The 14,920-nt window shown below is 41.6% G+C and overlaps 2 protein-coding genes across 6 annotated transcripts in view; one reads left to right on the forward strand and one right to left on the reverse strand.

Moving 5' to 3' along the window:
• LOC114047353 (serine/threonine-protein kinase Nek6) overlaps positions 1–11,353 on the forward strand; it is a 127,236-nt gene extending 115,883 nt beyond the window's left edge. For all 5 annotated transcript variants that reach the window (XM_027868161.1, XM_027868162.1, XM_027868159.1 and 2 more), the window contains 2 exons: positions 5,160–5,273; positions 9,768–11,353. In XM_027868161.1, coding sequence (XP_027723962.1) covers positions 5,160–5,273; positions 9,768–9,878 — 225 coding nt within the window. In that variant the 3' untranslated portion in view covers positions 9,879–11,353. The remainder of the gene's footprint in view (positions 1–5,159; positions 5,274–9,767) is intronic.
• Positions 11,354–12,344: 991 nt separating this feature from the next.
• Positions 12,345–14,920, reverse strand: part of LOC114047387 (proteasome subunit beta type-7) — an 86,285-nt gene continuing 83,709 nt past the window's right edge. The window contains exon 8 of the mRNA XM_027868220.1: positions 12,345–12,564. Within this exon, the coding sequence (XP_027724021.1) occupies positions 12,453–12,564 (112 nt within the window). The 3' untranslated portion in view covers positions 12,345–12,452. The remainder of the gene's footprint in view (positions 12,565–14,920) is intronic.

The following is a 14,920-nucleotide window of genomic DNA, read 5'->3' on the forward strand; positions in this document are numbered from 1 at the left end:
GCGGGCAGCCAGGGCTCCTCAGAATTTATTTATTTACACGGAAGCTCATCTCCGAGATCAGTGCTGCTGGATCTGGGCCTTTAGCGCTGGCATCCCAGTGAGGGGTCTGCTTGTGGCACACATCCAGCGGTGCCCTCCAGAATTAGTGCTCGAACTCCGCACGGCAGCCACTGAGTCTGTGCCCGTGATTAAGACCAAACAAGGGAAACAGGGAAAAATATCCAGCAACTCTGGGTTTGCCAGCCCTGTATATTTTAGTAGCTCAGCATTATCTTAAAAACCTTCTTAGGAATGCTTGTTGAATTGGGGAAGCTTTTGAGCCCCCAGACTGCTATGAGGAAGGGGTTTTATAAACTTTTGTAAGCTGAAATTTTTGGTCTCAGTTTAGTTCCACTTATTAATAACCTACTATGTGCAAGGCAAATCAGTTCAGTGAGTAGCAGCTTCTATTTCTAGAATGCTTTTGGTGAGGGGTTCCCAAGCTGGGACACATGTACCCCTATGGGGGCATGAGAAGCTTTTCAAAGGGATGGGGGGAATACTTAGTAAATAACTATCTTTTTGAAAATAATTAACCTCTTTATTTTAGTTGTTATTTGTATATGCATGATAAATTTTAGAATTTATTTTTCGTATTGAATAGGGGATATGGGAAGGTTTACTAAAAGTCCAGGGGCATGAGTGACTGAAAAAGGTTGAGAACCCCTGCTTTGGGGTTTAACAAAGCATTTTTCTCACAATAATGCCTTGAGGTAAGGCTTGTGCAGGTATTCTGAGGCAGGTTGACAGAGAGCATGTGTGCGCATCACAGCCAAACATAATTAGAACTGATGTCAGATTCTCCCTCTACTCGGAGCCTTCAGTTTCCTCATCTGTGAAATGGGAGTAGTACTCTTCATGCTCCTCACCACACAGGGTTGTTGTGAGGAAAGTCCTTTGTAAACTAAAATAATTTTTAAAAAATGCTTTCAGGCATTGCAAAGCAGTTTCTTCACAGCAATTCTGTGGGAGATGTATTTTCATCCTCATGATGAAGAAACTGAGGCTCCAAGAGGTTAACTTGTCCAGGTTTGCACAGCTAGCTAAGTGGCAAAGCCAAGGTTCAAATCTGGGTCTCTCTAGACTCCAAAGTCAGCATTCCTTCTACTCTACCCCCACCGAGGACTTACTCTTGCCAGGGCACAGCCGTGCACAGCGAAGTGACTCCTAAAGCCTTGTGTTACCATTTTTACCACTGCTTCCTCCTCTGAACCTGAATAACTAGCACATAAGAATTCAGCTTAATCCTTTTTCTTTCTTGCTCAATGACGTATTCAAATGACTTAGATTGACTCCTCTGGTCTCCCAGCTGCTCTCTGCCAGGGCAACAGATGTACTTTTGTAACTGTCCAATTAACCCATGCACCTTTGGTTACCATTTTGATTATTTGAATTGTATCCCCTGAGTGTTGCCACTTTGCAGAATGCCAGAAGCCCTTCTATTATCTGATCCCCGTCCCTGCAGCACAAATGTCCTGTCACTTCGACAGCAGCAGAAAGTCCAACAAATATTGATTAAGCACCTCATGTGTGCAAGGTACGTACCATGCTCAAGGCTGAAAAATCAGCCCAGTTCCTGCCCTCAAGGAGTGCCTGCCACTGGTGGTTGGAGAAGAGGACGTTCATACAGGGAGCTCTGATAGAAATTCGAAAATTATTGAAGCACGTGAGAAAGGTCAAACAGTATCCCACGAGCTCTGATTGAGGAGGGGTATCTCCTATTTCGGGGGAACAAGAGAGGCGTCATGGAAGAAGTGGCACCGTAGCTGTTACTTGAAGAGAGCTGGAGGGAAAGGGTGGGGGGTGCACTTCTAGAAGGCAAGAGATGATGTAAGCAAAGACCTGGAGGTAGCAGGGACTAGGGCAAGGCTGGGGAGCACTTGGTAGTCCAGTCTGGCTGGCAGTACCAGTGGTCATGGAGCTGGTGTCCCTTGGTGTCCCACCATGTTTGCTCAGTAGGGATACACAGTCTGTGTGGGGAGTCTGCCACCTTCAAACCCTTGTATCCTTCAACAATTCCTGGGGCAACTTGTCTCAGATGCTGTACTGTGCAAGGGGACATAGTAAAGGGGTTGATAACTATTTAAAAAAACCCACAGACAAAAAAAAATCACCACTCTGCTGGAAGCTTGCTGTGTGTTTCTGCAACAAGACAGTGTTCTTTGGACATTCTCCCTGGTGCATGATAATGAGCGAAGGCTTAACAATTATCAGATGGTTCCCTTATTAAAACCAGAGTGTAGCATATCCCCCTCAGCCGAGGCTAATGTGAAGAGGTTGGTGATTTGATGCAGCTTGCAAAAAAATGGTTTGAAAACGGTCCTCCAAACGGAGGAGGTATCAGGCACAATTAACCAACGGTGCTTCATTAGGATGAGGCATTGCCCCATTGTTTGGCACTGGAGGTAACAGTGAGCGAGAGTGACAAGAAACACTTGAATCCCATTACAGATTAATAAGCAGATGGGGCACAGCCCAGGCCGCATGCTGGGCCGGCGTGCCACTCGCTTTGCGGAGCCTCTCCATAGCTCCCTGCTCTCCCTTTGAAGACAAACCTGATTAGTGCTGGTCGTTCCTTCGTATGTAAATGGTGGGCTGGGGTGGGCATGGTTCCTGGGCAGCAGTTGTAAAGGTGCCAGCCTTTGGCTGCTTTCTGACGTCATAGAAAAATCCTGCCGGGCCGGGCCTGGCCTGGCTTATCCAGAAAAGAGTTTGGGGGTCAGGGTGGAAGGCCTAGCACAAAACAAGAATCTCTAAATGTTATATTTTCATAGAATTGTAGAGGTGGAAGGGACCTTAAAATATACAGTTGTCAGAGCCAGAACAGAACTTGTAAGTTATCTAAATGGGCCAATGGTAGATTAAGCACCTGTCCCAAGGAGGTCAGTGATTTAAAAAAAAAAAAAAAAGGGTCCCATAGGAACTAAGATATTTATAGTTAGCACTTTTGTGGTAGCAAAGAACTGGGAACAAAAGTGGCCGAACAAACTATGGTATTTAGTACATGAGTGTAATGGAACGTTGCTGTGCTGCAAGAAATGATGAGTATGACCACCAGAGAGAAGCATAGGTACCAGGACGCAAAATGAAGGAAGCAGAACAGAACAAGGAAAAGGGTTTTTCTGACTGCAGCAGTGCAGTGTTAAAAACAGTACCAAGAGGATCCCTGAAACTGAATGAATGCTGTGAAATGAAGAGAGGAGAGTGTAACTTCTTCCCTTCTTTGCAGAGGGCAGAATTATGGGTGTGGAACATGGTATTCCAAGGGAGACTTGGGTGATCTGTCGGTTAGTTTTGCTGTATTATTTTTTCTTCCTCTTTGCTATAAGGGATGTTTCTCTGAGAAGAAGAGGAAGGGGGAATACATACACACACACACATGTATATGTATATACACACATGTGAATATATATATATGTGTGTATGTGTATATGTGGAAATGTAGGCAATGTAAAAACAAATATTAAAAATTGGAAAAAAAAATCTGGTCTGACCACATTTTACTAATGAATAAATCAAGGCACTTAAATGGGTATATAAATGTGCTATTTTTTGTTATTTTGCAGTTTGCAAAGTGTTTCCCTCACAATTACCCTGTGAGGTAGTTAGCACGAGTAGTGCTATCCCTGTTTTACAGATGAGGAAACTGAGGCCAAAAGCGGCAGCCTTTTGCTGTTGGTTCCTAACAGAAAGGCGAATTGATTTATGCTACTCTTGGAAAGATTTGAAGAAGACCTAAGTTCAAGTTTCAGTTCTGCCATTCCTGTTCTCTGAGCCTCAGTTTCTTTATCTGTCAAATGGTAATAATTGCACTTTTCCCCTCAGAGGGCAGTTGTAATGGAAGTACTTTGTAAGCTAAGAGCAGTATTGTGAATTGCTGCTGCTGCTGCTGTTGTCCTTCCAAAGGGAATGTGTTCGCATCAGACTTTCCACTTTTGTGGAACCAGGCAGGATATGAAGCTGAGAGGCCCCTGTGTAATTTGGATTATCCACTTGTGTCTCAGCCCTTCCCCTTTGTTGCCGCTCTCTTGAAGAGCCTCTTCTCGGGGAGCCAGAGGACAATCCTAGTTTCTCCCAAGTAAGTGGTGCTAATTCTTCCAGCCAGGGAGCAAATGACCCTTTCTCTGGCCTCATGTGATCACAGACCACAGGGCTCCCACTGTGATAATTTCTATGATGGATGGATACTCATTCTCCTTTTCTTAGGTCTACTTTATAAATCTGGGTATTTGGGTCTTGCTAAAGAAATGTCATTCCCTCCCATTCAGCCCCCTCCACTCCCAATGATCTAAGGAAGTCAGATGTCTCAGTGGGATTCCACAGAACTGAATGGGTGGTTTTTAATGAAGTCTAATTAGGAAGTTTTTTTTTTCTTCTATTTTTTTTTTGTTGTTGTTATGAAAACTAGAAAAACAAATAGGAACCATTTATCTTACCAGGTGGCCTGACAGGGAGGGAAGATGAGAAATAACAGTAACTGATAATCCTCCATTGAAGTCTTCCTGGTGCCCCCTCCTGACAGGAGGGTGACCCAGGATTCCTGCACATCCTGCTAGTGGAGCAGAAGCTCTGGCAGGCCCTCTCATGCTTGAAAGGTTTTGACCTTGTGCCAGATGACAGAGCCATGACTGTTGTCTGGGCACTAGCTTAGCTACGTATGGAGGACATCATCACCAGGTTGCCCACGAGATAATAAATGTGTTTTGGCCCAACAACTAAAAAAAAAAAACAGAAAAAGAAAAAAATATAAAAAACCCCAAACCTCCTTTAAGGCATAAAGGGCTTCCAGTACGTATTAGTGGAAAGCATTATTTTTATCAATGAGATTGTAGATCCTTGGAGTATTGAATAACAATTTCTGTAGCACTTTAAAGTTTACAAAGCACTATACTCACAAAGCTAGAAGGCAGGTGGTAAAAAAATGTTTTTATCCCCATTTTACAGATGAGGAAACATGAGACTCAAGAGTTTACATGACTTGCCCAGGAAGGGGGATGGGGCAGTGTACTCTAGATATGGGTCCCAGTTGGTGGCCAAATATCACTGTCACTTGTTAGAATCAAGAAACAGCTTTGTGCAACTGCTAGACTAAAAATTCATTTTGTGTTTCCTTTCTACAGATGGCGGCTCTTCAAAGTCCCTTCTATGGAGATAAAATGAATCTTTTTTCTCTTTGTCAGAAGATAGAGCAATGTGACTACCCTCCTCTTCCAGGAGAACATTACTCTGAGAAGGTGAGTTAAAGCTGGGAATAGCTGGAGTCACCAATTCATCTGTTTTTCTGTTAACAGTTTTAGGGGCCATGCCAGTTATTGTCTTTATGGCCACAACTGGCAATGGTACCAGCACCTTCAGATACAAAAGGCAATTAATTCTGTCTGCCCCTGGACCTTTTAAACTCTAATTAATTTTCTTTTAATTTTTTTTATTTTTTATTTTTAGGCAATTGGGGTTAAGTGACTTGCCCAGGGTCACACAGCTAGTAAATGTCAAGTGTTTGGTCTGAGGCTGGATTTGAACTCAGGTCCTCCTGACTTCAGGGCTGATGTTCTATCCACTGCGCCACCTAGCTGCCCCACCCCTATTTAATTTTCCACAGACACTGTTTACACAGAATTACAGAGTGTTATGCCTAGAAAGAACCTTAAGGGATTTAGTTCATCTTGGTCATTTTAGGTAAGGAACTTAAGCTTAAGGTGACTTTTCAAGGTTACATAGCACATAAATGCCTCGCAGAGCTGGAATTCCAAACTTGGTCCCTTTGGCTTCAATTCCAGTGTCTTTTCTCCTTACACACTATCCCTGCCTTCCTTTTTATGTGTGGACTTTGCTAGAAATGTCCATGTGTGGTTGGCCACACTTGGTAACATAGCAAACACTTGAGGATGTACCTGCTGGCAGCCAGAATTTGTGTAAGCTGACAGATGTGTTTCCTGTCTGCACAATTACTGTCTGCATGCCTCCCTCTGGCTATGCTAAAGAGTATGTGTAGTGCACTGATGTAGTCCAGGGTGAGCAGAATGGTTTCCAAGACTGGGTCCCAGAGAAGGACTCCAGATGGTGTTAGACACTATTAACAGAACGCTGGAGAAGGCAAGAGACCTCTTACTCTCTCGCCCTGCTGTTTGCTATTCCTAGCAACCAGGTTCCTTTTTTCCCCCTTCTTTTTATAAATTGAATAAATAGAATATAATCCCCTTTTGTCTTTAGCTTCATGGTTTTTATCATCAAAAGCAGATGAATGGCTCCCTTTCTAAGGAGCCTAGGCCTTCCCAGGGCATGAGTTATACTGAGAGTGATGACGAACAGCCAGGTAAAGGAGGGTCTGTAGAGCTTTTGTGATTTGAGATCTACATCTACTAGCAACCTAGAATACTTTGAAGGCAATAGCAGCAAAGTCCTTTCCCAAGAAAGGAATAATCCTTACTAGAGATGTACATGTGCTCCGTGATAGCAGCTCCAACAAACCAGAGACCCAAGGATGCATTATGAAATACATTTTTCTCCCTTCTCACCTCATTAACACCCCCAGGCAGGAGATAGCCACTAACTGTATGTATTCTGTTTTTGAAACTTGAGGTTACTGGTGGGAATAATTCTTATGTTCTGCTGTTCTGAATTCTTGGAGGTAGAAGGTTGCTGTTTTTATTATCAATGGCTAACATCTTTTTATGTGCTTGTTAACATTTATGCACTGGAATGGGCATGGTGGTTTTGTTTGAATGTTTTAGTTTAATATTTTCCAAATTAATGCAGTCCTGGAACATTTTGGGGTTAGAAATACATTGATGGAACCCACCACTTTTAGTCAGGGAAACCTGGAAGATCTCTCTCTCTCTCACACACACACACACACACACACACACACACACACACACACACACACACGTATATATACGTGTGTGTGCACATATACATGTATATATGTACATATGTATATGTATCCTATCCAAGAAATTAACCCAATTTTATATTGGGAAACTGTTGTGCACTAAATATTAAAGGATTCAAAATTTCATATTTCCCTCAAAGCTGAAAATCATTTAGCTTCTCATCCTAGCAATCAGAAAAGAGCCCAAAGTGTCTCAGTAATTTGCCCAAGGTTGTATAGATATTAGGCAGTAAAGCCAGGATGCAAATCTCCGCTTCATTAGTGACCTCCCCTAAATCATGTTGCTTCATAAATATTTTTGAGTGGAAAGTATCACTAGCATCCCTCTTTTCTTGGCAAGACTGTTCACATTGGGAATGTTCATTTGGAATTTGAGGACTGGGGTTTGAATTTACTTGTGAAAACTTCTATGACAGTCACACAATGAAGAGAACTTCCTCTGAGAGCACCACATCAACCAGTCTTCTCCGTTAGAAGTTTTAGTTCCCCAAATCAAAAACGTGATAGCTAGTTTTCACTGTTTCAGTTGGGAATCTTGCTGTGGCCACCAGTGATGAGGTTCTTACCTTCAAGAAGCATTTTTACCTGTTGTTTCCCAGAAGTCAGAGAAAATGTGACCACCTCAAGCTTCTCAGTTCCTTAGGAACTAGGAATACAAACTTACCTAACGCCATGTGTACACATAAGTGAAAGGCATTAGAATATATTGATAAACTTTAACTTGATGACAGTTTTTCTTGGTTATTCAAATCTGCCAAGCTCCAAAGTAGATAAAACTTTAGAGCTGAAATAGGAGACTCAGACAATGTCAGAGCTGAAAAGGATGTTAGAACACAGTCTGTTCATCTATAGTCTGGTGGCATCAAACTCAAACAGAAATGGGGACCAACAAACTGTGTATAAGAATCCCTGAGGGCTGCATATGGGCTTGATTTTACATTGTGATATCTATGTTTTATTCCATTTTTATTATGTTAAATATTTCCCAATGACATTTTAATCTGGCTTGGGCCTTACTCAGGAGTGTTATAGGGAGATGCAAGCCACATGGTTGACACCTCTTATCTAGTCTAACCCTCTTAATTTACAGATGAGGGGAATGGGACAGAGAAGGAAAGCCAAAGGCTACTATTGGCAGTTAGAACTAGAATCCATTTAAAAATGTTTTACTGTCAATCTTTACATGTAGCTAGCTAAGCTTCCAAAATGATCCTTTATACTCATGCCATGTACCTGAAACCTCTAACAATGCCATATTCTGTAGTAAATTGTTCTGTTTGGTCTCAGAGGACAGAATTAGGAACAATGGGCAAAAGCCACAAAGAAGCTAACAAGACTAGATGTTGGGGGAAAAGAAATCAACTACCTTTTCAACTGTTAGAATTGTCAAAAAGTGAACTGAGCTGCCTTAGGAGCTGGTGGTAGAGGTTCCTCCTTCCCCGAGGTCTCTAAGTAGAGACTGAATGATCACTCGACAGGCATATTACAGTGGGGTTTCCTTTTAGGTATGAGTTGGACTAGACAGCTTCCAAGGTCCCTTTTCCAACTCTAAAATTCTGTGACCCTGTGGACAAAACACGTACAATGCAAGGCTCTGTTTGCACCCTCCCTCTTCCTGTACTGTTGTTCTCCTGAACCTCGTTTAGTAACTGAAATGCATTCATGGGATGCAGCTTGTGAAATGCTGAGCCCACAGGGCACTCAATGTATTCACTTGGTGTATATCCCCTTCGGCCGCCCAAAAACCGTGTGTGCTGGGCAGTGGCTAGGTATTTAAATGAGAAAACAGTGCAGTGAGCTCAGTGATGCAATTTAAGATGTGTACTTTATAAGGTCATTATTTTAATTACCATTAAAATAATTGGCACTGTGGCTATCAGGATAATGTGAGAAGATCAGAGGCTCAAGGCTGTTCCTCCCCCAGCCTTGGAGGTATGAGCAGCTTTTAGTCTGTGTAATTAAAAGCTCCTGTCTTTCATGTGTACAATAAAGGGGGCTGGGAGGTGGGTAGTCTAATTGTAACCCTTTTGCATTTTAATGCATTTATGATCATCAATAAGCCCTATCCTTGAGTTGTGTCCTCTGGTCTTAGCATCTTCATGATTGCCATTTTACATCCACACTCCCAGGTTCTGTGGTGTACCTTATCTCTAGTTATAGCTCAGTGCTTCATTGCACTGTGAAGACGTTTCTGTGAGGAAATGTCAATGCTTTTCCCTCTAAAATATTAAACGTTCTCCTGAAGTTCTTTGCTGAAAACTCATCCTTGTGTGCAGGTGACCCTGGGTTCTCAATGGCTCTGCCAAGATATAAAGTCTTTGAATCAGTTAGGGGCCCATGGACTATGCCTGCCATCTGGACCCCAATCTAAATAAAAGCAGATGAGAAACCTTCTTCTGGTGAAGAACCTAACCAACAATGGGTTTTTTTTTCCCCCCAGTAGTGATCTGCAAAGATGGATAGAGTGCTCCACACTGAGAAAGTCATGAACCTTTTGAAGTTAAAAATATAAAATATGGAAATATATAATATGTCCAAATGTGTGTAGCCTTTTCTTCTATGTAAAAATGGGCTTAATAGCTTCACTTACCTCTCTTTATCTTGGGAGTATAGATACCACCTGCATTTATGGGTTTTTTCCGTCTATTTCAAAACTCAAATTAACTGGATTTAATTATAGTTAGATCTCAACCCAATGAAGCCTCACTTGTTCAGCAGTTGAGTAAATAGTGAAGGTCTTAGCTCAAGACTTTTGGAATGTCAGTCTCCACTCTAATTACTTCAAAGGACGATTCCCTCCATGGTAATGGATACAGTTCTCTTTCTTCTCTTTCAGTTGCGGGAACTGGTCAGTATGTGCATATATCCAGACCCTGACCAAAGACCTGACATTGGCTATGTACACCAGCTAGCCAAACAGATGCACATCTGGAACGCCAGCACTTGAATCCAGAAGAGATGCACACAACAAAGCCATCATCACTTAATCTTACTTGAATATTCTTTCTCCAAAGAAGCTGACTGGTGGCCCATGAGTGGAACAACTGAGAAGAGGCCCGGGTAGTTCTGCAGGTTTTTGGTCCTGGCTTTAAAGTGAAGAGGCAGTGCAACCTTGGGGGTGGGAGTGGGATGAAGGGGGGGTGGGGGGAGAAGCTCAGGACAGTTACCATTCCTCTTCAGAGAGTCCTTTCTTTAAACAGTTGTGCATAATAAAGGATAGTTCTGTTAATAAGGGTGTCTCAGGGAAATTTCCAATGAAGCACTCTTTGTATCTCAATTGTAATGTGAAATGCCAAAAAAGAATTCCTTCATTGAATTGTCTGTCAGTGTTTATACAAATGTAAGATTTGCCATGGACTGGTGGTTTGTATAACTGCTAATAACCCTCTTTTGCAAATGGTTAATAGTACATTTAATCAAGTCCTTCATATCCTTTTTATATGATCAAACTCTGTGTGTGGTGTTCTCTGTTGCAAAGTGAAAACGTGGGGAGTAGGAGTATTGGTTTGGTGGTTTTAAATTTTTTCATGGAAAAGTGGAGATTTTGCTAATGTTTTATCAGTTTATATCTCATTAAATAAGAAGTAGGGAAGAGTTAGAATTATAGCGTGGTAGAGCTGGGAGGGACCTAAAGGATTGTCTAATCCAACTATTCATGTTACAGAGAAGGAAACTGAGGCCCATATAGGGGAAGTGACTTGTTCAAGGTCACACTGCAAATTATATGGTCAAGCCAGGACTAAAATCCACATTTCCTGGCTCCCAGCCCCAGTCGCTTCCTCTCTACCAGAAATTCATGAAGCAAATTTTCACTAAAGATCATTTATTTTTCTCTCCAAAACTCATCTGCTTGAATGTAGCCAAGGTTTCCTCTCAATGTTTTTGTTCCACCCTTGTCAGCCTTAACAAGTTCAAATATTTGTGCTGTTTTTGCTCATATACAAATGCCAACCAAGACTGTGGATGGCATCATTCAAGAGAAATGTCCAACTCAGTTATGTACAGAAATGTTCTGCTTATCTTGTTTTCCCCAACAGGATTAGTCCAGGTCTAATTAACTGTGAAAATGAACTTATAAATGTGAACTCATGGTAAACGTAACCTTTTGAAGGATGTGGATGGAATGTGTTTTTATACATAGACAAAACTGTCATTCCTGGGAGCTGGCGATGCTCCAGTGGGTCAGAGTGAAAAGGACTCCCTGGTTGGTGGGATTCCTGCTTGTCTGAAGTAGAGCTATGGTGAGGCACTCGAGCAGGACTTTGTGCTGTTTGATATACTGCCTCAAACCCACCCCCGACGTGTGAAATTATTTCTGTGGCCACAATGTAGGGTTTTGAGATTTTCTTCAAATGCAGTGTCTGCTTTGTTCTTAATATTTGTTCTCCAATACTGAAATAAAAACTGGGGTAAGAAGGGTTACACGTGTGTGTGTATGTTTGAATAGAATGATACCTCTATAATGTCATTTAATCTAATTCCCTCAGCATCTGACAAGAGAAGACAACTGTCCCAAGAGACTTGGAGAGCTGAAGATATAGAATACTGGAGCTTAAAGGGACCCCCTTGAAAGGGATCTAGTCCAATTCTTCTGTTTTACAGATTAGGAAGCCATGTCGGACACGTGGCTAGGTAAACGGTAGAGCCTAAATAAGTTCAAAGCATTATCTCAAACTTAGGCACTTGCAAAGGTCTCCATTAAGTTACTGACAGTAAAAATCACCTTTAAGGATGACAACAGTAAACAAACACAGTGACGTAAGGGTTGCATATTCCAAGCTAAAGTCAGCCTCAGGTGGATGTTTTTTTAAATACTACTGCTGAAAACCAGGGAAATGGCTTGACCACAGCAGGTTGTGTTCACCTAGCTTGGCTATCTATCAGAAGAGAAAGGGACCAGTACTTACCTGCTATAAAATAACATAGGAACTTATTTTGAAAAAGTATTTAAGGGCCAGCTAGGTGGTACAGTGGATAGAGCATAGGTCCTGGAGTCAGGAGGATCTGAGTTCAAATCAGGCCTCAGACACTTACTAGCTGTGTGACCCTAGACAAGTCAGTTAACCCCTATCACCTCCCTCTGCCTCCCCGCCAAAGAAAAAGTATTTAAAAGTCCTATAACTTTATTTTATAATTTGATCTGGATAGCAGCTGCATAATATAGTAACTAGACATTATATATGACTTTGAATCGTAGTTCAGACACTTCAATAGGTATAGGACTTCGATGACTATGAGTCTCAGATGCCTCATCTATAAAATGGGGATACTACCTACCTAACACGAAAACTGTAAACATTAAAGAACTACAGAAATGTAAGCTGCTGTTACACTTTGAGAATATTCAACATCCTGTAAGGCAATTGAGATAATTTAAAAAAAAAACCAAAACATATAAAATGACACATCTGCCTTAGCTACATAATTACCATTTGTTTATTAGTGATACATTGGTTTTACATGAGGTGACCTAGGGGCAACCCCAAACCTTCTGATCAATGGCGTTGATGAGCGAGCCCTTTTAGGAAGTGTCCATTGTCTGTACTGTTTCATCCAGCACTTCAATTTCCAGGGAAGTGACTTTCTCAGTAAGAATAGCAGTTGTCCCTTTCTCACACTTGTACCTGCCAAACCTATGGAGGACAAAAGAGAAAGGGGTAAAGGTGAACTTGGTTTTCAAATCCAAGAGCTGAAAAGGACATTTGAAAGGAGAATATTAGAAAAGAGAATGTTAGAGCTAGAAGAGACCTTAAAACAGAACTGGAAATTGGGCCAGAGAGATGCAGGGATTTTTCTCAAGATACAGCAAACTAGTTAAGTAGCAGGTCTGAGACTCAAATCCAGACTGAACTCCCAGCCCACAGTGATCTTTCTTAACTTCTGCTGCCTTAACTTCTTCACGCAAGAAACTGAAAATGCTCTCATACACTCTTTAGGTTGACAAGGCATAAGCTCACACATGGCACCTGCGGGGAGGGGGAGGGGAGTAGTAGCTGGAACCAATGGGTGAAAGTTATAGGGACACAGATTTCAAGTCAATATAATCACTGTCAAAGAATGGAATGGGCTGCTCTGTTATAAACTGAGTTCTGCACTGCTGAAGGTGTCGGACCTAAACTATTCAGAATTGGGAAACAAAGCATCTGAGCAGTACTGTGCAGAGTGTAAGGTACATATTTGTACAGTTAATCCTCACGCTGGGGCTGGGAATTAAGACACTGTCAAATGCCAGTGCAAGCCCAACTGCTCCTCCCATCCGTCCCCAACTGGAGGTTCATTTCCATAAATATCAAGCCTCATTTGGGCTCACAGAAAGTTGTTGGCTGGAACAGGACATGCGCACCTCAAATATCTACCCTCCTTTTAACCGAAGATTTGTCCTGGAAGGAGGCAGAGGAAAGAGCATTCATTCTCTTTAGCCATCTCTAGATCTCTGCAGGGCCCAAACCATGTAATCTCTAAAACCACAGCTCAGAAAGAATGCAAACTGCAAAAGAAGCTTTTTCTAAAATGTAAGCAAACACTACAACTAAATCATTTTGGTCTGGTAGGCTGCCCTCTTGGCCAAAAGCTGGTTTGTACAAAACCTGAGGGTAGTCTAGAATCACATAATCCACAGTCATTTGGGGGTATATCTGTATATCAGGGAGATTGAGGCAATGTAAAAACAACATATCAATAAAAGTCTATTAAAAAATAAGTCATCTATCACCTGATGTCATGGTCCTCTTTGAGAACCAAAGGACAAACAACAATGACAAAACAGTGGAGAGGGGTGATCCCTTATTAGTAAATTGTTGTTCAGTTGTTTTTCAGTCATTCAGTTTTTCACAAAGCCAACTCTTTGTGATCCCATTTAGGGTTTTCTTGGCAGAGATACTGGAATGGTTTGCCACTTCCTTCTCCAGTTATGAGGAAACTGAGGCAAACAGGATTAAATGCCTTGTTTAGCATCACACAGCTAGTAAATGTCTGCAGCCAGATTTGAATTCAGGAAGATGAGTTTTCCTGACTCCACATCCAGTTGAATCGAAAATGAAAAGCTACTCAGTAGTCTCGTATTTTAACATGTTAAGTATCAAACTCCTGGAAGAGTATAATAAAAGCTAAATATTATTGTACCATTAAAAAAAAAAAGTCATCTAATACAATCACTCATGTGACAGGTGGGAAAGTGGGGCCAGATGACTTGTACCAAGTCATAAAGTTTGTAATAGGCAGAATTTGAACTCAGGTCCTGATTCTAAATCCAGGGCTTCACTATGCTCTCTGCCAGATCCCAAAGTACCCACACAGAGGAAATCACAACAGATTCTTGTTTTCCTCTGCAGAATTGTACTGGAAAACTTATTGGGGCTTAAGAGTGAAATCTGGATTCAAACTCTTAGTTACTAGTTGTGAGAATTTGAGCAAGTCAAATTTCTATGAGCCTTGCTTACAAAACAGAGGTGGTCATGATGCTTGTTCAGGTACTTTGTCGGCTTTGCTTCGAGAAAAAGCTTTGTAAACTTTAAAGCATTACAGAAATACATTTAATAACTACCATTTCCCTTTCACAGACGAAAAATGAGGAAGCTGATCTGATTTCTCTCTAAAGGTCCTCCCAGCTCTGAATCTTAAAGATCAGCCCATGTACCAAAAAAGTGCTCTGCACATGATAAGCAATAAATGTTTGCTGTTATTATTATACTATGATCTCATACTAGGAATCTATATTCTCAAATCATTAGGAGTACAAGGTAACCCCCACCACCAGGCTTGTTCTTAGGAGCCTGAATGAGGAAATGCCCTGATGCAATTTTCTAGGAGTGACAACATGACCACTTTGGAACAAAATCTTCATCACTGTGTGGATGAGGTGCTCACTGTTGGATTAGAAATTTGGGGGGGGGGGGGCCTTTTTATCTCCTTGAGTTACAAAGCCCTTATCTTCAGCAACATACAAGGTAATGTTTTTTTAACCTTGGGTAAATTAGCCACAGAGCACTT

This window comes from Vombatus ursinus, unplaced genomic scaffold (genome assembly GCF_900497805.2).
Source record: "Vombatus ursinus unplaced genomic scaffold, bare-nosed wombat genome assembly UNPS02014786.1, whole genome shotgun sequence".
Lineage (NCBI taxonomy): Eukaryota > Metazoa > Chordata > Mammalia > Diprotodontia > Vombatidae > Vombatus > Vombatus ursinus.